Source organism: Mytilus edulis, chromosome 8 (assembly GCF_963676685.1).
Source record: "Mytilus edulis chromosome 8, xbMytEdul2.2, whole genome shotgun sequence".
Taxonomy (NCBI): Eukaryota; Metazoa; Mollusca; class Bivalvia; order Mytilida; family Mytilidae; genus Mytilus; species Mytilus edulis.
The window spans coordinates 70,023,275-70,048,027 of NC_092351.1; the positions used below are offsets into that span (position 1 = coordinate 70,023,275).

The 24,753-nt window shown below is 31.7% G+C and overlaps 2 protein-coding genes across 6 annotated transcripts in view; one reads left to right on the forward strand and one right to left on the reverse strand.

The window, feature by feature from the left end:
* Window positions 1–16,383: 16,383 nt before the first annotated feature.
* Window positions 16,384–19,029, reverse strand: LOC139487092 (uncharacterized). Its single transcript, XM_071272096.1, has 2 exons — window positions 18,693–19,029; window positions 16,384–16,990 (listed from the first exon to the last, which is right to left on the reverse strand). The coding sequence occupies exons 1-2, from the start codon at window positions 18,909–18,911 to the stop codon at window positions 16,511–16,513; spliced, it is 699 nt and encodes a 232-aa protein (XP_071128197.1). The 5' UTR covers window positions 18,912–19,029; the 3' UTR covers window positions 16,384–16,510.
* A 310-nt stretch (window positions 19,030–19,339) lies between these two features.
* LOC139486151 (coiled-coil domain-containing protein 158-like) overlaps window positions 19,340–24,753 on the forward strand; it is a 59,269-nt gene continuing 53,855 nt past the window's right edge. For 3 of the 5 annotated variants that reach the window (XM_071270890.1, XM_071270889.1, XM_071270891.1), the window contains exon 1: window positions 19,340–19,712. In XM_071270890.1, coding sequence (XP_071126991.1) covers window positions 19,523–19,712 — 190 coding nt within the window. In that variant the 5' untranslated portion in view covers window positions 19,340–19,522. The remainder of the gene's footprint in view (window positions 19,713–24,753) is intronic. The other 2 variants (XM_071270892.1, XM_071270893.1) reach the window with 1 other exon arrangement.

Here is a 24,753-nt window from a genome sequence, read left to right on the forward strand (position 1 = left end):
GATAAATATAAGAAAGAAGATGTGGTATAATTGCCATTCCAATGAGATAACTCTCCACATGTACGCATACATTTGTACCTAATGAATGTAAACTGAAGGTATGTGTACCTTACCGTCCCAGGCAATGATAAATGTAGACAGAGACGTGTTCGACCTGATAGACTGTGGCAGTCACAGCTCTTGAGGAATTGAACCAATGTACTGCTACAGCCATTTGAAATGTCTTGTATAACACCCAGATACGTTAATCCGCGAAAGTTGTACATATATACATATTTCACTGGGAAGGTAGAACGATGTGCATGGGGGTGAGAGTGTATGGGGTGAATGTGTGTGTGTGGGGGGGGGGGGGGGGTGAATACGTGTGTGGGGGGTAAAGAGTGTGTGTGGGTGAGAGTGTAGGTGGGAGTATGTGTGGGTTAGGGTGAGAGTGTGGTTGAGTGCAGTTGAGAGTATGTTTGGGTTAGATTGAGAGTGACTGGGTGAGTGACTGAGGGTGAAGGTGAGTGGGTGATAGTGGTTGAGACTGAATGTTTGGGACAGTGAATGTGTGGGTAAGAGTGAATGAAAATATAAAAGAAAAGGTTCAGACGATAATGAGGGTCAGACTGAATGACGATGAGAGTGGGTGACAGTGATTGGTTGGAGACAGTGAGTGTATGTGAGTGAAATTGGATGAGCCTGAGAGTGGATGTGGGTGAGTGAGGGTTTGCGTGTGGTGCGTGTAATGAGTGAGCGTGAGAATTGGAGAGTGTGAGAATGATTGTGAGTGAGGTGTGAAAGTCGTTGCGTGTGAGAGAAAATTGGTGAAAAACAGTGGGTGATAGAGTCAGACTTAATTTCAAAAGCAAGTTAATGTGTCATTTTGGTCTCTTGTGGAGAGTTGCCTCATTGACAATCATACCACATCTTCCTTTTTTATATTCAATATATTTTTTTATTGACAAATACCCTGATGGAGATTTAATGATTAAATATGAGTACCCTGATGGAGACCTTAGTCGATTCTCAAATTTAATATTGCAATGTGTACGAATCTACATGGTCAAACGAATATTTCTTTTCTCTATATTGTTGATAATAATAATGATTCGTAATAGTTATTCAATTCAATTCAATTCAAAGTTTTATTGCCATATAAACTATACAGTTTGTGACATATAACAACAACAAAAACAAATAAAGACAATAACTAAGTAACTCAATATATATATACAAATTCAGGTAAATATTAAAGGGTCCCCTGTCCTCAGTTCCATTGACTTTTTTATAAAGGATCCTAGTTTATTCACTTGTGTTGGTGTTGATGGGTTAAGTATATATATAACTTTGTCATTGTCAGTGAGATTAGCAAATGAATTACTTTCTCTGTTAATGCAATTAAAATATGTTAATCTAATATTTGAATTATGAGAACAATTTATTAAGAAATGTTTCTCATTCTAGTACTTTGCATTTTTTGCAAAGTCTCTCTTCGCGAGGAATTTTAAAATGCCTTCCTTTTTCAATTAATAATGAATGGTCACTGATTCTAAGTTTTGTAATTAATTTTCTAAATTCAAAGTTTGGGTTAGAGAGGTAAGGTTTGATCAATAGATTTGGCTCAAGTCCTTTATAAAAATTTAATTTACTTTTATCATCAATAGATTTCAACTTATCCATCAACAGGTTGTTGTAATATGAGTTTATTTGGGGTTTAATATAGCTTTTAATATTTTTTAATTGTTTTAAATTATAACAGGTTTTTAGTCTATCTATATCAATGTTAGATTCAGAAAGAATATCTTTTGCAAAAGTGAACCATGAATAGGAGCCACTAGAATCCAAAGTTTTAGTTAATTGAAAAGATTCATGTAATAAGGGATTCAAATTTGAGGTGAAAAGCCTTGCTAAATACATAATAGTTTGGGTTTTTATATGACATTCAATAGGCAGTCTTCCTAATTCGTTCCTTGTACCAAAATTTGAGGCACTCTTGTTAGTGCCAAGGGTAAACTTGCAATAACTAAGATGCAAGTTTTCTATTGGAGTCTTGTCAATAAAATTAAATGGGTCCACATTTTTTCCAGAAACCAAAGCTCTTTTTATAGCTTTGAAATATGTTATATACGAGTCCAAATATGTTGAAGAGGGATAACTCTAATTCAATAGTCTCGATGTATTAGTATTTCGTAAATTGTATTGAATTAATTTTGCCGTTACCGGTTAGTTTTCTCATTTGAAATGTTTCCCATGTTTCATATCTGGGTTTTTTTAGTGACTGTATTGAATAAGTTTTTTCTCATTGTTGAAGGCCGTACAGTGAACCATGGTTGTTTTTATCTTTGTCATTTTAACTCTGGTGGATTATCTGATCATAGTTGTCTCATTGGCAACCGTACCACACCTTCTAATAATATAAGAATATCACAGAAAAGAAAAAAAAGGATCTATCCAACATCTACAAAACTATATGATAAGCTGGATCCAATTCAACATATTCACTCAAGAATTTTGATATTTCAATTTTAATTATTTTTCATTTTTAAAGGGAAAAATCCGTTTGCGCGTAAAAATAGGTCTTTCTGCGTCAGAATCATTTTCACCAATGTATTTACCTATCATGTCATTTTTGGGACCCATTATAGCTTGCTGTTTAGCGTGAGTCAAGGCTTCGTGTTGAAGGCCGTACTTTGTCATATAATGCTTTACTTTTACAAATTGTGACTTGGAGGGAGGGTTGTCTCATTGGCACTCATACCACATCTTCTTATATCTATGAAGCTTTATAAAGGGCGGACCCCAGCTCTTAAGGTAACGAAGTTAATTACATTAACATGCTGTGTCAATAAAGACAATTACATACTTGGAGGCCGAATAAATTCTCTTTAACCGGCTATCATTCATGCAACAGTAAAACAATATGTTAAAGCAGAATTTTAAATAATTTATAAAATCTAGACAGAATTATGTGGCTACTTTTACGAGAACATGAGGACAAGTTTACAATGTGGAGGCTGTCCTCATTCCGGACTTAAAAACATGAAATCCCGAGGCCCCGAATTTAAAGAAATTTAAATTCCGACATCCCGAAATTCGATTAAAGAACTCCCGGAACCCGAAAGGATCATGCAATCCCGAAATCCCAAGCTAAAGAATACTCGATCCCGGACTCCTAATAGGTCTAACCCCCCTTCCAATGTGGATTTTATTTGTTATAAATGTTTTACAATAGAAAACACCTTCTGCTAAAATTAACGCCCTATCATCATCATCATCATCATCATCATCATCATCATCATCATCATCATCATCATCATCATCATCATCATTCCATTAGTAAAATTGAGAAAGCTTTAAGGAAATGGTGAATATGTCAAAGCGACAACCATCCGACCATAGAGCAAACAACAGCCGAAGGCAACCAATGGGTCTTCAATGTAGCGAGAATTCCCGCACCCGTAGGTGTCCTTCAGCTGGCCCCTAAAATATGCATAATAGTACAGTGATAATGGACGTCATACTAAACTCCGAATTATACACAAGAAACTAAAATTTAAAATCATACAAGACTAACAAAGGCCAGAGGCTCCTGACTTGGGACAGGCGCAAAATTGCGGCGGGGTTAAACATGTTTATGAGATCTCAACCCTCCCCCTATACCTCTAGCCAATGTAGAAAAGTAAAAGAATAACAATACGCACATTAAAATTCAGTTTAAGAGAAGTCCGAGTCCGATGTCAAAAGATGTAACAAAAGAAAATAAATAAAATGACAATAATACATAAATAACAACAGACTACTAGCAGTTAACTGATAGTGTTTCTTTACTTATGTATATCATTATGTGCCGATGATTGGTTTCGTAAAAAATGCTTGTGCCCCTTTTAGTATTTGATGTACATCATCGGTCAATAGTTGGTACATTCAGTTTGCGTTTAAAAAAAATGAAAACAAATGATATTACAAACAAAGTAAATGTAACTATACAATATAAAAAGAAGATTGGTATGATTGCCAATGAGACAACTATCCACTAGAGAATAACTGACACAGAAATTAACAACTATAGGTCCCCGTACGGCCTTCAACAATGAGCAAAGCCCTATCGAATAGTCAACTATAAAACGCCCCGAAATGACAAATGTAAAACAATTCAAACGAGTAAACTAACGGCCTAATAAATGTACAAAAAATGATCGAAAAGCAAATATGTAACACATATTCAACAAACGACAACCACAGAATTACAAACTCCTGACTTGGGACAGACTTGTACATACAGAATGTGGTGGGGTTAAACATGTCACTTTAGCGTGTCCAAACCCTCCCTATAACCTGGGACAGTGGTGTTACAGTACAACATGAGAATGAACAATAAAAATCAGTTGAAAAGGCTTTTAAAATAACTCATCAGATGGATACAAATAGAAATACATCTAGTAAAAACACAATACAAATCAATCTCATGTTGCAAAACATTGTTTCGTTGGACATTAGAAACTCTCGAAACTAATTATAACTGATTTATACCTCAACTTGCAGAAAAATGCGTAAAATCGATCGAAATCCCCCCCCCCCCCCCCCCCCAAAAAAAAAACCTGTTTTCGTCACTTAACCTTTTTCACCAACGACATTGCAAAAGATGCAGATGATTATTCCGTTCTTAAACCCTCCATAACAGATAGATTATTTAATGGTCCGTTTCATCTGTGATACAATATATTGTTAATGCAGAGTTAGTATAATAATAGCCCCATGTTCCATAAAACAGAGGTAAACGAGTTTATGTTTTAAACCATATTTTGTTTGTCTTGGCAAATAATATGATCATTTATTTAGTCACAAGTTTCCTATTTATCAGTAAAACTTTTAATCAATAAAAATAAATTACAGGTTAATCCAGAGTCTTATACTAGCTGACTTGCAACTAAGAACAATTAAGAATTAAGTGTGCAATTTTTGTCAAAAGAAATTTGCGCATTTTAATATAGCATTCACTGAAATTTAGTTCCTATATTTATATAAATATTTAGGAAGAATGACCTATATACTTACATGCAATATCTAAAATATGACCCATGCTTTACTATGTATGAAATCTTTATCTTACCTCCTATACATTTCTAGGAATATGATTGGTTAAAAGCGTCCTCGTGAAAAACCGTGTATATTTAATATTAGGTTAGTTGGGAGGCGGGGCTTATTACATACACGGTTAGTAGTTTGAGTTACGTCCCTTTATATTCCATATAAGGTAATAAGGAGACGGGGCTTATTTCATACACGGTTAGTAGTGGTGTTACGTCCCAGTACTGAGAAAAAAATCTTAAAGGTTTCAACAGACAGAGAAAGTGATGATAAAGTGAAATAAATTCATAAAACACATTTAAATCTAACAAGTTGTCATTGTTGGCATCTGTTGTTGGAGGATCAAAGTTTCTTAATCATGTTAATGCTAACTGTATTGAAGACTTGTTCATTTTGATAGGTCACTAGTCTAAATTGTACACGTTAAGGATCGTGAAGATAGTCGGTAAGATAAATAGTAGGGTGCCCAATCAACAAATTTTATCGATTTGCCTTAACGGAATAACACACGGCTATATTTTATATCAATGGAAAGAGGAGAACAAACCTCATCGAAATATCGTTGTCGTCGTTGTCTCCCGTGGTCACGTTTTTTTTTTAAATCAGGGTCAAAGGTCAAAGCAAACATTTCAGAAAAATGCACAGTCACTTTTAGATAGCTGGTTTCTCCTACATATATGCGTTTGGAGCAAAATAAAAACAACTAATTTATAGAAATATATCTTTTGTATCTACAGTTAAAACTTATTTTATATTTTTATCCCCAAAAATGACTTTAGATTGACTTTTTTGCATATAGGGTGCAAATTTGAAATTTTCAAAGAGCTGTTAAATAACAGTGACCTTGAACTATTTCAAATTTTAAATTTGAATTTTTTGTATTTAATTCATTACAAGTAACATCTAAAGATGTTTTTTAGATCTTAAGTTTAATAATTTGTCGAAAACAAAATGTGTTTTTCACGTCTTTTAATATTCAGGATATTTCTAGGTAAATACCAAACTTCTGTTATTGGTTGTGAAAGGGTATATATAAATTATTTGTTTTGAAATTTGTGTAACATTAACGTCAAACTTGGTTGAATATGAAGCTTTGTGTATAGCTTTGCTTTACAGAAGCAAAAATTAAGGCAAACGGTGAAAAAGGGGGTTAAAGTTATAAAAACAAAACGTCTATTAGAAATAGGTAAAACAGCCCATCCTGCATATACAGATGACCAAATGAGCAACAATTGGCTATGCTGTTTACAAGCATTCCAAAAATAAAATAAGGGAGAGGGTTATGTACAGCATAGATGTATTTTACAAACAATTGTTAACAAAATAGGCGTGAGAATCCAAAGGGACATTATAAAATAAAGACAAGCTGACAACACCATTGCAAAAACACGAAAAAAAAGAACAAATGCAAATAGAAAATTATGATCGAAGCTGGTATAACATACTACGTTGAATGGTCTCCTGTGGTTTAAACCCACCAACCACGGCAAGGTCAGAGACCATACGGCAGGGTTTTGTTTTACATATCTTTCCCCACTAGATCGATTATTACTATATTTTCAACGATTTTAAAATTGAGTAGATGTTATATTTATTGTTTAGAAAAGATTATGGACTGCTTAATTTTCATTCAATAGCTAGCAATGATTCATAAGGTACAAACAGAAAAATTAAATCTTATACATGTACATCTTCGTCGTCATCAATGTTTCTGTTCCAGACGAGTATTTGCATTTTGACAAATGTCATTTGCCTGACATGGGCATAAATCTGTACATGATAGATTTTGTTCGAAACAAATGCAAACTTAATCTTGCAGAAATTCACATGACATCTAACCTTCGAGATAGAAAGAAACAAGTCAATCTTCTTTTCCCATCCTAACTTAAGAGGAGAATGTAGTATAGTTTTGCTATATGGGACTGAAGACATCAAATTTATTTATGTCTGGAGTGAAGCTCTTAATACATATTGTTTAAAAGTAAATTTACAAGGATGAAGTTTGACAAGGGAGAAATTATAAATTGTAAAATTGACAATGGAAATGGGGAATGTACCAAAGAGACCACAACCCGACCATAGAACAGACAATTTTAGTCAATATTACGCTCAATTTGTTAAGGTCACAATTATCTATTTTGATTTTTTACTTGAGATCATTCAGCGTAACAACAAGATCTCGAGCTACGTCCATGGATTCATCGATGTCACAATAAGAAAGGTTTGACAAATCGGAAAAATCATCTGGGTTTTCCTTTAAGACTAAAAAAACAGCTCGCTTACCGATCCTAAACAGGGACGACGTTGTATCGCATCATGTTAAAACATGTGCGCCTGGTAGAATGCTACAGATGGCAAACTCGAGACGTTTACATATTTTGTGGACAGGCATATAGCGGCGAAAATCTTGTGTGCAAGTTATAGTGCCTGTTTGAAAACATAGCTAATGCGTATGCTCCATGGAGGGGAAGTAATGAACGCATAAGATCAGAACATCTGTATCTTGTGACTTTATTATTATCCTTCCCTATATGCCTTTTACACCGAACTCTTTATCTACATGAATAGCATGTAAAATCGGGTATGCGGATATCTACTTCATCGGGCGTACAAAATGATTCTTAAAACTTGAATAGTCCTTCTGGGCAGAATTGGGGTCCTTGGAAGTGCTAGTGACGCATGAAATATACTAAAATATACATGATCTTTCCGTGTTCCCAGACCCTCGATAAAGCTTTGGTTGTGCTAATTTCTCTCATATTAATCAGCAAATCAGTTATTAAGAACCCAGACATTTAACACACGTATTTCATTCCTTCTTTGTTTAGGGCTTGGTGGGCATAGTTTAACAGGACTTTGTAACATAAATTGGATTTTTTCCTTTGATGTTTTATGAAATAATTTGCTTAAAAAGTGTGGTGAGGGAAAACCATGGTATATTATATGCAAATTTATGTTGTACCATTCTTTGCTAAATAAATATGCAACTCGACTAGAAATCCAAGGAAAAAAGGCGGAGCTTCAGCCATGGTATAACATATTCATTTTCATGTTATTCCATGGCTGAAGCTCCACTTTTATTTTGTTTAAATGTATCCGCCTCTAAAATATTTAGGAAACTGTAAAACATACGAAAAGGTCAAGATCTTCATTTGTTTTCATTTATAAGAAAAAGCAATAAATTATGAGTACCACATTTCAAGAAACCCTTTTCAAACTATATAGGATTGTTACGAATTCCCTGAATTTTGGAAACAATTACTAAATGTTTCTTCTTTCAGTTTTGAAAAAAATAAAATGTAAAACTATCATTTCCTTTGCGAAAATTCAATTAAATTTCGATTTTAAAAGGGGGGTACCTATACAAAAAGGAATTAATATCGGCTACAAATATCTGTGAAAAACATGATTAGGGGACGTACACTATCTACGCCCCTGGATCCTCCACTGTTAAAATATTGTTTTATCATTAAAATTGTGTTTTAATAAATAATCTAATAAAATAACGGAACAAAAGCATTTTTCAATTAGATGAAAATTCTGTAAAATATGATTAATTTGTATGATACATTGAAAAAAAAAACCAATTCTTACCGTCATTAGAATAATTATTTAATCCTTGTCGTTGGAATCCGACATTTTTGTTTACCTCAGTCTGATGACATTATGAAATAACCTGCGCCTACAATCATACACGGGGCGCAAAACTAAAAAAAAAATTGGGAAAATCCGACATTTTCTTCACTTTCTGCAAATTCAGGGGTTCTATTACATGAAATGTACAGACGATCATACACGAAGCGCAAAGGTGACTTGCGTGAGCTTCCATTTCATTGGATAAAACTGTAACGTGATCAATTTCCAATATTAGTTGAAGGTCTTGAAGCTGTCAATCATTTTATTCATATTACAAATTTTATATACCATGTGTCTTACTCATTAACATATTTAAACAAACTCATCCTTCGGATTCGTTTGTTTAAATATGTTAACTCGTAAAAACCATGGTATATATAGTACATGTGCCATATGCCGGGTCTGAAACGTGACCGAAGGATTTGATTTGTATATTACAATTATAACAAAAAATCAATTAAAAAAAAGAATTAAAAATATAAAAACCAACAACAAAATTATTTCCTAAAACAAAACAACGATCTTCAAAATAACTCGACTATTCAAAACATACATATCGACTCTACAACAAGTGTAAAAGAAGAAATGAAGTAAGTGACAATTGTCCTAGTTAATGACCTGATAGTGTAAGCTACAAAACGATTATCGGCACGAGAAAAGGCGTGTTTGAATCAAGGCACAATTATCACTAAATTTGTGTTTTAAATTGCTATTTGCTTCTCACCGATTAACATTACACAAAATATATTTGGCACACATATGAACCATATCTTATTGATGAAATCAGAGTAAAAATCTTGTGAAAGTTACACGCAATAAATTTTCTTTCGTTCAAAATGTGACAAATTTCAGCTAAAAAATAGTCTAACAAAAATCATGAAATACTTACACTTTAATTATATAAACCTTTTCAGCTTTTGTTATATGATAAATTTAATTTTTAAGCTAGATGATCAGTATCATTTCAACAAATAACACAGAAAGCAATAATTGTATTTTTCGTGTTGAAGATGGCCTGTAAGAGTAGGTATTTTTGGGTACCCTTAGAAAGCACAAAATTTTGAAAAACGTGACCACGGTAGCTTACGACGACATTCATGATTGGAAAATATAATGATTTTCTAATAGTTTGCATATAAATATAGCCGTGTGTTGTCCGTTAACTTAAACTCGTTAACTAGACGTCTTTTTCGATACCGGGCACCCTACTAAAATTCGTTACATAGTGTGCTAGTGACGTTATACGGTATATATGGGGTCAGTAAATTCCATGTAGGGATTCGAGCTTCGCTGATGTTATTTATGTATTATTGTCATTTTGTTTATTTTCTTTGGTTACATCTTCTGACATCAGACTCGGACTTCTCTTGAACTGAATTTTAATGTGCGTATTGTTATGCGTTTACTTTTCTACATTGGCTAGAGGTATAAGGGTAGGTTTGAGATCTCATAAACATGTTTAACCCCGCCGCATTTTTGCGCCTGTCCAAAGTCAGGAGCCTCTGACCTTTGTTAGTCTTGTATTATTTTTAATTTAGTTTCTTGTGTATAATTTTGAGTTTAGTATGGCGTTCATTATCACTGAACTAGTATACATTGTGTATATATTTGTTAAGGGGCCTCCGGTGCGGGATTTTCTCGCTGCATTGAAGACCTATTGTTGACATTCTGCTGTTGTCTGTTCTATGGTCGGGTTGTTGTCTCTTTGATACATTCCCCATTTCCATTCTCAATTTTATACTATGTCTCCGAGCAAAAACTAAAATATTTAGATGCGTTAGCTATATTTATAAAGGAATATAACGAAGGGTTATGTAAGAACAAAACAGTATCTCAAAATGTATTTTTCATAAATTTAAAAAGACTGATATATTTGAAGAAAAAAAATGTTTATATTTTGTTATATTCTGTGTATTTTCCTGGATACTCAGAAATATTTCATAAACATACTTTATTGAAGCTTGGACAATGAATTAAAATTGTAACAAGCAATCTGAAAAAATAAAGAATATTCATTTGTTGTTAAAAAAAGAAAACGAATTTATTTCCTTTACTCATTTTAGAACCGGGATGTAAAATTAGATAAAAAAAATATGCATTTTATATTTGTTTTCTGAATTTTGGCAAATTTTATTATTTTTCCGTTTAAAAAAAATGAAATCCCTTCCTTCGATAGTCCATGATTAAGGTATGTATATTTTAAAGTAACAACACTTTTTTATCAGATATTTCATTTATTGATCTTTATTGGTAAAATCATGAACATTCATTTGTTCTAATTTCACTGAAAGTATTTTAACACAGTGTTTAAGTAATCTCTGGTTATAAAGGAATTTTTTTTAGTAATACAATAAATGTAAGCAACTTTATTTGCAGATGACTACGTACTGTACAGAAGGATCCAAAATGGTGCAGACTCACAACTACTACAAAAAGACATGAACAACTTGCTCAGATATAGATCTGATTGGCAAATGGAAATGCGAACTCCTATACGTACAACCAACAAGCGCAATCAGCATCCCACCAGTTACAATACAACCTTTATATATGGGCATAATTTATAGAGTTGGTTGACTCAGCAAAATATTTAGGCGTAACAATCACGAAAAACATTAATAGGAACACACACATAGAGAGCAAATACTAGTATAGCTCAAAAGTCTAATTCAACCAGGGCATTCCTCCAAAGAAATCTTCAGCACTATCCCCAACAAACAAAAGTTGTATATTACACTACGATAGTTATATCATTGTTTGAGTATGCATGTTCAGACAGTTTGGGACCCGTTCACCAACCTTAACATATATCATAAATTAGAAAGCATGCAAAGAAGATCAGCCCGGTTTGTATTGAACGACTACCAAAAAAACATCAGTCTCACGAACATCAATGCTAAAAATGTGCTAAAAATGCTAAGTCGTTTATTTTTGTGTTACACATTTGTTTTTCGTTCATTTTTTATATATAAATAAGACCGTTAGATTTCTCATTTGAATTGTTTTACATTGTCATTTCGGGGCCTTTTATACGCTGACTATGCGGTATGGGCTTTGCTCATTGTTGAAGGCCGTACGGTGACCTATAATTGTTAATTTCTGTGTCCTATTTGTCTCATGTGGAGAGTTGTCTCATTGGCAATCATACCACATCTTCTTTTTTTATAAACTTGAACTCTACAGTGGCAATCACTAGCCGAGAAAAGGACCAAATGCAAAACAGTAACTTGATTACATAATATTTCATGGCCTCGTAGCAATACCAACGCTAGAGCTACATAATACATCATCTGTAGGTAGTGGACACACATCACGATTTCTCATACTGTATGCCAGAACTTCAACATACGACAGGCATTCCTTTTTTTAAGACAGCATACGGATATATGGAACAGCCATCCACAATCGTTGGTGGACAATACATCACTAGACGCTTTCAAGCAGAGGGTACTGAGCTGCAGTATCCCTTAATCGAACCATCTGACTTTTTAACTTGCACCTATGAATATTTGGCATGGCTATTTTGCCGGCTCTGATTAAAATATCCTTATTCAAAATAGCCTAATTCAAAAGAGATGGTGAATTTGTTAGCACCAGGTAAATTGTGAATTTGTTGATTTGTAGGTTCTTTGTATAAATAATTACTAGTATTAGAATGTATAGCAAGAAAAATAAAAACAAAATAAAAATATTGAGCATTCATTTGTTGCAATGAATTCAGATTCTAAATGTAGTTGCCTGAATTATTTCTAAAATCAGTCAGTGACTGTCTAATGCTATATGATATGTATGCATGTAAAGAATAAAATCTCATATCTTTAACTGTGTGTTATAAAGAAAAATAAAAGTTAAAAATCTCATTGTATTTCATTTGATAAAATATTATACTATATAACAAAGTCAATCGCGTAAAAAGTTACATGCAAACAATATCACTACATGGTTTTCTAGTATTGACTATATAATGACAGAACTAGACTCAGTTTTCAGAATCATTGGAAATAATTTAAAGAAAATACTTTTGAATCAGGTAGTAAACTCATGACTTATTTTAAAATTAAACATTGTTATGGTACAGAAAAATATCTGCAATTAAAAGAATTTAAAGATAGACAATCACTGTGCAAAATCAGAATAAGTGCACACCCCCTTAAAGTAGACACGGAAATATATGCAAAAAAACTATAAAGATAAATCACAAAGATTATGTAAAAAATGCATCTGAGACAATGTTGACGATGAAGAACATTTTACTATGTCAATGTCCCTTTTATAACTACTTTTTAAGAAACTAATGTTATGATAATATATAATAGGTTTTAAACATTTTGAAAAGTTAAGCACAAGTGCCAAATTTAATTGGCTTTTTATTCAAGAAAACCTAGAGGTATTGAAAAGTATTGCAATTTATATCAATAAATGTTTTGAACTGAGAAAGCTATCAATATAGATATTGATTTTTCTAACACGTACGTTGAAAATATTTGCCTGTTAATATTAAATATTATTATTATGCCTTTTTTATATAATATGTGTGTGGCTCTGGTCTGGCTGTGGTTTAACATATTAGAATTGAGATGGTTGTATTCATATTTATATTTGATTTATATATCAACATTATCGTGTCAATTATCAAGATCATTGTAATAAACTACTTTGCTCTTCATAGGCCCTTTAATTGTAATAAAAATATCTTATCTTATCTTATCATAGCTCCAAAATTTTTAAAAATATTGAAATTTAACTTGCTTTTGAAATAAAAGTCAGTTTTGATATTTGTGTAAACAAAATAGTTTTTAACTTTGCTTTCGCTTACCTAAAGCCGGCAAGATAACATATTTTCTATTTTTACAGTACCAACAACAAATTAACTATATATTGCTGACAGTGTCAAAAAGTCATTTCTATAATAATAGGCTATTGTGCCGGCTTCATTTAAGATATTTTAATCAGAGTCGGCAAAATAGCAAATTTTGCCTAAACATTTCAAGTCTTGCACCTTTGCTGTCACACCCAAACATGGGCAATAGTTACTGTTAGTGCGATAATAGAACTGAGGGCAGGGGACTCTTAACAACTTGTTTGTTGTTATAAATTTTAATGCTGTTGATATTTTGTCATACACAAGAATTGCGGACAGCTCAGCTGGATGGCCTTATCAACTATCCCACAGAGAGCAGTTATCATTGAATTTTTTTTAACGTTATTGTCTACGGGGAATTATGACCACTAGTTAGATAAACGAATACTTTGCCTATACTATATATATCATATAAAATTAACAAATTATAAAGATTGCACCATTTTTCTAGCTTTAAAATGGTGTAATAAAATTCTCTTTATCTTGAAATTTACGGGTGTCCTCATCGTGTTGAACGTTGGGTCATCTTCTGGTTGATTATATAGCAAATACGAGGTATACATATCTACTAAAAAAATCATATTTAATTCATTTTTTATTGTAAATTAAATTAATACGTTATACAATATCGGCAAAAAGTTTTCCTATCAAATGGTATAAAAATCATCATTTTAAAATAATGTTTACTGGTGTCCCTATGCTTTTAAAAGTGGAAATTCGTATATTTTTTTTGTTATACAACGTATATTCAGACAACTAGGATTGACCGTATTCAAAGACGAATTGTGGTTGGTGTTATAAGTTGAACTCTCCATTTCTGATGTGAATTTCCCTTTTTTTTTACATCCATTATTTAAAATATCTAGTTATGTTGATATTTACTGGTGTCCCTATCATGTTGAACGTTGAGTTCTCTTCTGGTTGTTTTATGTTAAATTATGAGGTATACATGTCTTATAAAAAAATCATATTAAATTCTTTTTTTATTGTTAATCAAATTAACAAGTTATAAAGTATTGGCAATTAATTTTCCTATCAAATGGTGTAAGAATCGTTATTTTAAAATAATGTTAACTGGTGTCCCTTAGCATTTGAAAGTGAAATTTTATTATTTATGACTACAACGTATATTCATGCAACTGACATTTGCCGTCTTCAAAGACAAATTGCTGCTGGTGTTATCATTGAAGTAAATCACTGCCATGGTGCTATTTATTTGAATTATCATTTTCCATCATTATACATATATATAGTTAGGATTTAACTAATACATTAATTTCTGTTATACAAGAAAGGTTTTTAAACATCAAAATTGCGTAGTGTACGTGTTTCTGTTGGCATCTTAAAGAGAGACAATTTTAAAGAAGCTCTGTCTAATTTATCTTGAATGGTTTCCTTCCTTCCTTCATTTATTTAATTGTTTAGTATAAGTAGTATTCATGAAAATCGTTGAATGACGAAAAACATCGAAGTTCCTTTTAAAGAAAGCTATACATAATTATCGATCTCAACTAACAAATAAATACGAAGGTGACAATATTTACATAGTATATAATCGTCCCATGGGGCCACGACAAATCCTTTCCGGTGCTATATCATCATTCAATACCATATGTTTCTATTTTATCTTATCATGGAAGTATTGTATTTAAAATAGAGTATTTCACGCACAGGCGTTTGTTGGGTGCCCCCTTTTTTGTGGTTAATTTATTATTGAAACTAAATTGGGATACGTTGAAAAATGAACAAATATTTCAAATTAGATTTAAAAAAAGGGTTGTCTACTTAACAAACACCTGACTTCTATGTATCGCTTTTCGTTTATGTATTTTGTTTCTGTTTTGAATACTTTTTGTGTTTTTGTTCACAGACAGAGGTTGTTTCAGTACTCCATTAATCTGTAGGTTTTTTGTTGCTTGGTTGTTGTCAATCTTCCTAAATCACAACATGTTTTTGTCGGGATTTACACATTTAATTAGCATGCACTCATAAATACTGGTTGTTTTTTTTCCTAAACAATATTGAATTTTCTGTTCCGAGTATAGTTTGTAAAATTATACATTCGATTCTCTTTATTTAACCACTGCATAAAGAGGAAATCCTTTTTTGAGGTAACATACTTTGATTATATCACTGTAGGGTTAGTTTCGTCCAGTTACATATTTGTTTTTCGTTCATTTTTTGTGTACATAAATTAGGCTGTTAGATTTCTCGTTAAACATTTGTCATTTTGGGACCTCTTATAGCTGACTATATGCGGTATGAGCTTTGTTCATTGTTGAAGGCCGTAATGTGACCTATAGTTGTAAACTTATGTGTCATTTGGTCTCTTGTGGAGACTTGTCTCAAAGGCAATCATACCACATCTCCTTTTTTATATCTAAAGTTGTGTCATATTTTTTTTTTTTTTTTTTGTAAACTGTTTTGTTATAAATCAGGTCGTTAGTTTTCTCAATTGAATTAATGATTGATTCAAATTTTTCATGTCGGGACCTTTTATTGCCGATCCGAAGATACGCTATTAATTTTTCTCATGGTTGAAGGCCGAACCTTTGCCTATGATTGCTTAGATCCATTGAACTGGAGGATGATTAATTGTCTCATTGGCAATCTTACCACATTTTTTTATATATATACAGCAGCAATATGTTGAAGCTTTCAAGTTAACTAAAAAATCATTTCCTGTACCAAACACAGTCTATATTCTGTCGTCATTGACATATCCAATGTACGTTCATATTAAAAAAAACTTAAAGCACTTGGTAACACATTCAATTAAAAACATATATATATATCAAATGTTTTAAATACTACGCATGCCTTTAATATTATATACCACGCACTATTTACGTATATATGTATTAACCAAAATGAGTGTCAAATAATAAAACTGATAAAAATGCATTAAGACTTTTGAGTTTTTTTCGAATGGAAAGCACCTATTTAGTTTAAGCTACAGAAAACAACACCCGTCGATGACGTTATTCTTAGTCTTTCTACTAAATTTCTCTGTTTCTTAAGAACACCATTTACGGGCACAAAATCATCTTTGTTTCGTATTGCATGTGATATTCTTACGGGGAACTTAAGTCCAATGCCAACGCCGTTATTTCTAAAAATTTGATCCCAATGCTCTCTCAAGTTGAGTTTTCCAAAATCATCTTTCATTGCCAATATTTCACCCGTTGTCCCAAATACAAATCTATACAATTCTGAAGGGAATGTAACTGAAAACACACCATTACGGGAATTTAGTCTCTTTCTGATCCCTTCTTCCAGCAATTTCGAGTAAAAGTCTATCGATTCCTCTGTAACTGTTGGTTTGTTAAATTCCTCAATCACTTCTTTTGGTAGATGTTGAATTGGTTCCCAGGTACACTCATCAAAACCATATCCCTGCCATTTAACAAGATAGAGTGGTCCCTACAACATAATGACTTCAATAATGAATCAAATCAAAATCTTGCGGTATTTAAATGTTTACCCCCTCCCCCCCCCCAAAAAAAAAACCCAACCCCACGCTACCTTTATACCCTTTTTATACATCTACGTTCAACATGATTACCTACATTAAAATGTCAAAAAGTCTGATAAATGCAATGAAAAACCACAGGACCGTTTGAATGACAATATTTAACCCCCTTTCCATCCCGATAACTGAAGTTAAACAAAAAATCCTTAGATTTCTTTGAAAATGTAACAAGCAAACGATTAAGATACATAGCACACACATCATCGTCTCACGTTTTGACTTTTTAACCGAAAAAAGTGGACCCGTCGTTTTATGTAGTAACTGTCTCATCATAGTACACTTTTAAGAAATAGTAATTTATAAAAGCATTATCAATCTTAATATCAAAGCAATTTCATCTTATTTTGCATCTTACAGTAATTCTACCGGGGACAAACAGAATAAAAAGGAGTATTTGACAAAGGGGTTATTCAAAGTTGTTTTAACCAGATCATCAAACTCGAGGACTTTCGTTTAACTTATAAATATGCTTTTTTTGCATTGTACTACATTTTTTAACGTGACATGAAAGTTATTTGTTTATCCTTTATATGAAATAACGAATTTTTCGACACGCAGTATAAGTTAAAAAGTAAAACAACTTTAATATAGAGTCAGGGATTTGTATAGTAAGTTTAAAATTAAAGAAATCTGAAAGTTCATCAACAAATAAAAAAAAGACTCACCGTGGTAAAAATAGAAATATTCAATTTCTGGAAATGAAGGAATAGTCTCGCCAAAAGAGGTTACTTAGCTGCCACAAATATGCATGAGAGCCTGAGGTTTTATTTACTGATATCTATGTCTTATTTAAGGTAGTAAATTATGTAAATTTTATGTTCCTAGAGGACAGGAAATATTAAATTTAATCCACAGGTATTTATGATTTTACGTTTTACCTACATCCAATAAAAAGCATGGAGTATACATCTGGCATTATACAATGTCATTTTCGAATACATGTGAACTACCCCTATTAAAAAAAAATCTAAATTGACAGCAATGTACGTACATCTTGTCATTTTTATGATACACCTTTTTGTAGCTTAATTCTTTTTTTCTTTTTTAAACGACCTTTAACCAGATAATTTGACAATACTTAGAAACATTTGCAATTGAATTTGCATTTTTAAAGTTTAAACATTAGGGAATAATTTAACAAAAAAGACACAATAAAAATTGAGGCCCTCAACATTTAATTGGCAGTACACTATTTTTCATATGAAAACCAGGATTTACATTATAATTCATTCATTGTCTAAACTTTTCCGAAATAATGTTTTTTTTATATACATTACATTATCTAATTAATACTCCTGCTTTATGTTGAAAGGATAATGTATATTGGTTGAATTTTCCATATAACTTAATTAGAAAGAAATATACAGGGATAGATCAGTTTGCCTTCAGTTTTCAAAGGTTTCTTATTTTGAACTTGTTTAAATGAAAAACACCGAAAAAAATTTGTTTGGACTATTTTAAAATCAACTTCTGTAGATGCGGTTTCAGTGAGATTTCTTACAAAAAGAAAATGTATACTTAATCAAGGGGGGAATCGATCAACAGATTTACATACATTATAAATATAGGGTATATATAATAACATAAACGTACCTCTTTTGAACCATTTTTAACAGAAATTATTCTTTCTACATCGTAAAGGGCTGGCAAAACTTTTCTTTTTTTAATTATTTCTTTTCTGTCGGCAATTTCTCCATCATTCATCTGTTTATAGTCTAAGCGGGGTTTCTTCCTTAAATCCATTGCGTCCGAAATTATCGTATAACTGCTAATATTATTAATTACGATAAAGGCATAACGGCAAAGTGACATCTATTGGCGGGGTGTTCGTTGATGGGAGTTATCTTTTCTTATCTACTGATCACCAGACGATAAGAACAAGATGGGAACCAGTATAGAAAAGTTTCACGAGTTATCTCGCCTTGAAATGTCCGTTATTCTTGTACATGATGTTTAATATGTATGTATATATGTTTATTGTGTTTATTGTATTAATATATGTTGGTCACAAACTGTAAAGTTTATATGACAATAAAATATTTGATTATTTGATTATATGATAATATTAAACTAAATGAATGCACTTTATTGGAAGAAAAAGAAGTGGCTAAGGGTCTAAAATTAAACTTGTTATTGAATTCATGGATAAAGTCTAAAATATTTTAAAATTATATCCACGTACTGCTTTTTTTTTTTAATAGATAGAAGATATTATCTCCCTTGAAGTACCGCCCACATTTCCGGCCTTGGCGCTCGAAATATGAAAACATTCCACCATTTGTTGTCAAAGACGCCACTCGTGTGAAACTGGGTTCCCCTCAGGTTTTGCAGTATTATTGTTCGTTTATTTCAATAATTATTTAAATGGAATTTGTCCATAACTTGTTTAAGTAAAACTATCTTCCTAGATTACAAGTGATATAATGGAAATGGCGAGCGGTGGTTTGACCCACACAAACGTGATCGCTTCGGGTGCATACGGGATCACAACGAGTCCTGCAAGAAATAGAAACTCCACCACCATCAAAACTAAAGCAAACGATTTATTAGATCAAATTAAACAACTGGAGATTGAAGGACAAAAACTTCGAGCACAAAGTTTGGCAAATTTAGGTAAGTTGAACTGCATATTTCATGAATGGGCATGTCCAAGATGTCATTAGATATTTAAATCTTAAATTTATTACTTTAAGTGTCAATTGTAAACAGTGTAATGAGGTATTTGTTTACACTATTTAGCATCATTATTTGTTCCCAAGGCTTAAATAGTTCTGGAGAGTGTTGAATCGTCAACCGAATCTACACAAAATGTATTAAAACTTGTATTAATGGTTTTATTTGTGTATATTTTCAGTTTTGAAAATGTTATATTCTGTTTAATCAAACTAAACAAACTAACAAATACTATCAAATTGAATTTTATAAATGCAGTAGTTTTTTTTTAATTTGTCATGTTAATAATTGCTTAAAAATAATGGAAAATTTTTACTTTAAGCATGTTCATGATGTTAAGTCCTTGAATTATAAAAAATTAGCTATTTTACATGTACATTTTTTGTCATAATACAAGCTCACTTGTATGAGACAGATGCAGGTGTTACACAGTCTGTATTATTTTAGGCAGTGGTGCAAATTGCTATTTTGTCCGCTCTGATTAAATTAAGCTTCAAAATAGCCTCTTTCTATAGAAATGGCTATTTTGCTGGCACCATCAATATAGTGAAATTTAATATTTACCTTTGAATAGTACATGTACTAATAACTATGAAAACGTGCACTTTCAACATAAAATGATCAAATAATTACTGATATACATGTACCAGTATCATGAGTATGGCAGTATTTGAATAAGATAACAATATTTGAGACATATATAATCATTTAAAAACCTTTATTATATGTCAAAGTGAAAATAGCTATTAAGAATTTATAACAAGAAAAAACAAAATTAAAACATTGAGCATTCGTAACGATTTGTTTGTTGTAATGAAATAATTTGATATGTATAAACATTGTACATGTTGTAGCAATCATGGCAATTGTCCATATATATTGTAAAAAGCATTTTTTAGGTTATATCCAGAAATAAAACTCTGTAATTGTGTCATGTTTATATAGTTGTGTTTCATGTACAAAATGTAAATTAGATTATTTCTTGGTCATGTTGGTAAACATGCTGAAAGCAATTTACCAAAAAAAAAAAATCAAATAAATCCAGCCATGCCAGCTGTAAACATCTATTTTCTCATAGTTTCCATTTGTGGCATGACATTTGAACGATGAAATCCACTTTTAGGAACACAACATTATGTTAAGATTATTAGTTACATAGTGTGCTAGTGACGTAATACTGTATATATGGGGTCAGTATATTCCATATGGGGTGAGAGCGTCACTAGCACACTACATGTATGTAACAAATTTATCTTACAGACTATCTTAACGTCACTAGCACACTATGTAACAAATTTATCTTACAGACTACATTTATCTTAACGTGTAAAATTTAGACTTTTGATCTATCAAAATGAGCAAGCCAGTGTTCAATACTGTTAGCTTTAAGAAACTACTTCAATTGATCCTACAAGAACAATAGCAGAGTTCAACGATAACAACTTGTTTGGTTTAAATGTGTTTAATGAATTTAATTCAATCTTAATCATCAATTTCTTTGTCTGTTGAAACCTTTAAGATTTTTTCTCAGTTCCGATTGTTTTACTAAGGGACGTAACACCATTACTAACTGTGTATGAAATAAGCCCTGCCTCCCTACTACCTAATATGGAATATAAAGGGACGCAACTCCACTACTTACTGTGTATAAAATAAGCCCGCCTCCCTACTAACCTAATATCAAATATACACAGTCTTCACGTGGACGCTTTTAACCAATCACATTCTTAGAAATGTATAGGAGGTACATGTAAGATAAAGTTATTTGTTGCTGTAAAACAAAAGTTTGTTAGGATTTTGCTGTGCATCTGAAATTTTTTAAAAGAAAATTGTAGCTTCAATGTATAAAATGTATACATGTGCATCAATATCAAAATACTTCAAATAAAAAAACCCGGGTTGAACCAATAATCCATCAGCATGATCAGAGTCCCAGTGACAATAATCAAACATGGATGTACATGTAAGCAACAGTGAGCAAAACCAATACCAAGCCAAAATTATATGCTTCAAATGGTCTGACATGAAAAATGAAACCATTTAAAACAAGAAAAAACAAATTACTGATTGATGACAAAACATTTAACAAATTTCTATTCTGATTTACTAATTGTCTTGTCAAAATTTAAATTATACCTAGTATAACATGTTTAAACAAACAGAATTACTGTATCCCAGCCTGGAATAAAATACTTGACACTCACCTAAAGCACTAACATACAAATATATTCATGTACATGTAACATGGTAACATTTAGGAGATGATAAATTAAATTGTTTAATCAGATTATACTTCATGTGATTTACAAAATGAACTGTCACTTTTAAAAACTTTCAAGCAGACATTAAGAACTTTTTAATGAATACAAACTTCACACTTTTGTTATTCAATAATTTTGAATTTAAAATTTTATTTAGGGATTGGAGTGTTGAATCAATATTTGAAATTCACTGCATTAAGTTTTACTGACAGATAAAGATTTGTAGAATTTATTATACATGTACATTTTAATTTTATTAACAAGATTGTCATACTTTAAAACATTTTATAGTTTGTTAAAATTTTCTTATGCATTATTGTATAATGTATACATATGAGTTCAAAGGATTTTAGTGAAAGGTTCACCAATCATTGCAAGGGCAACATAAACCCACAATGAAAAGTTATGAGTTTTTGTGTCCTGTTTAAAATTGTGGTTTACATGTATTTAATTTATCAGAGGTTGATTTAGGGGGATGGGGTAGCAGCTTTTTAGTGTATAATGTCCTTTCTTGTTTATCGACATTTATTCCATTAACAGAATTGTTCAAACGAAAGTCATTATACAAAAAAAAACAACATTTTAACAACTGTAGAGCTTTACATGTATAGCATCAGGGTAATATAATTAATGATTGATTGGGCCATTGGGGTTAAACACCACTCTCAGTCCTTTTTACTATTCGTGTTGGTCAATTTCTTTTTGAGGAGGAAGCCAGAGTGTCCTGAGAGAACAATCAACCTTGGTCTCAGTCTTCACGCTAAGTGGCAGCCCAGGCTTGTAAAATTGTCCTTAGAGAACAATCAACCTTGGTCTCAGTCTTCACGCTAAGTGGCAGCCCAGGCTTGTAAAATTGTCCTACCTTGGTATCAGTCTTCACGCTAAGTGGCAGCCCAGGCTTGTAAAATTGTCCTAAGAGAACAATCAACCTTGGTCTCAGTCTTCACGCTAAGTGGCAGCCCAGGCTTGTAAAATTGCTCTTGGGCCTGTAAAATCATATCTACAGGCCAACAGAATCTAATTAAAAAAATTTATAAATTGAGCTCTGGGCCTGTAGATTTAACAGTTCATCGTAAAGACTGTGGTCTTGGCAGGAAAACTGACAACAATCCTAAATAGTCAATTAAGATAGGAGTTGGATGTACCTGTACCTGAAACATATGTACTATGTAGGGTGTTAACACACAACTGCAGTAGCGATATAATTGTTGGAGTCCATGACTTTTTAACCACTTATGTAATGCTATATAATAAAATGTATATACAAATGTTTGTTGCTTGAATGTGATGCTATCTGAAATGATTTTCTAAAAAACTTGTGTCATGGATTTGATGCTGTAATTTTTAGAAACAAGATGATATTGATGTTTGCAAATTTATCCTTTTCAACAGCATGCATGCTGTATGTAATTTGCTGGAAAAGTACTGCTATACAATGATACACTTTTATAGTTGAATATAATTATTTGGATTAAATTTCTTGTTTTTTAAAAACTGGCAACTTAAATCCTAATATCATGAATATAGCATGTGAACATGATTAAATAGAAATATTGAATTGCAATTAAAAATATTTTTTTTATTAAATTTGAATTAAAAATAAAACTGAATTAAGGATCGACTTTCTGAACATTAAGGTGGTGCATAACACTACAGTGAGTTAACTCTGTAAAAATCTGCTGAATGTTGTAATCACATTCTGTTGTTTAGGAAATATCAAGCTTCTCAATGATCAAAATTAGTGTTTGTCTAACCATGCTAACTGCTACATTTATATATCCAATGATTTTTTTCTGATAAAGTGTGTGAATCAAGCAAGTGTTTTGAAATTTTCATATTTTTATCAAAGGGTCAAAGTAAATATTTTGTCAAAAGTTAAGAAAATTGAATGAGCCAAATGAATTTTTAGTCAAGGCATTTGTACCTTAAAGGTTGATTTTTGTTTTATTGTTGTTTATCATCTCACCCTATTATTTACTTTAGACATGTTAGATAGACATTATGGTCGAATCTTTACAAAGTAATGTTTTGGTCAAAAATCCTTTATTTTAGATCTTGAATGCTATATACCTTGAACATCTTGAAATGTTTTACATGAGTTTGTATAATATGTATAAGAAAATCTTGAGTTAAAATAAAGCAGCTTGATGACACAAATTTTGGAATTCCATAAGGGTGACAACTCATTGATGCCTTACATAAAATGTTTGTATTTAGACATTTTCTAATGTTATAATTTGCATCATGAATTTTCAAAAAAGATGCTTATTGCATTTAGTAAAGTGCCATAAACAAATCAAAATTAACAATTATATTAAAAAATCTATTGGATATCATTCTACTTCTAAAACCTTTATATAAATGTCTTTGTTGTATGAAATGAAATATCTGATTGATTTTAATGTGGATTTCAATAATACCAGATCTAATTAAGAAGCAGATATAACATACAACTTCACAAGTTGTCTCAATTTGTTAAAGCACAAAATTAAATATTTGTCCCTCTTGATAAATATTATTAAGAATAATATTTAATTAGCAAAGTGTGAATTTTAGACCTTCCATCTGAAGTATGTTTGATTTATATTCATATATAGTTTATGAAAAGTGTACCAACACAAATATTTTGACAAAGCAGGGATTGTCAATTTCAACATATAAAGAAGCTTGAATACACTACAAGATAATCTCCCCTTTCTTTGAAGATTGAATTGAATTAT

Coding starts and splice junctions, on each gene's coding strand:
- LOC139487092 (XM_071272096.1), bottom strand. CDS start 18,911: ATGTCACTTTGCCGTTATGCCTTTATCGTAATTAATAATATTAGCAGT. Junction 16,991..18,692: donor TTAAAAATGGTTCAAAAGAG/GTACGTTTATGT, acceptor ATTATGTTGTAG/GGACCACTCTATCTTGTTAA.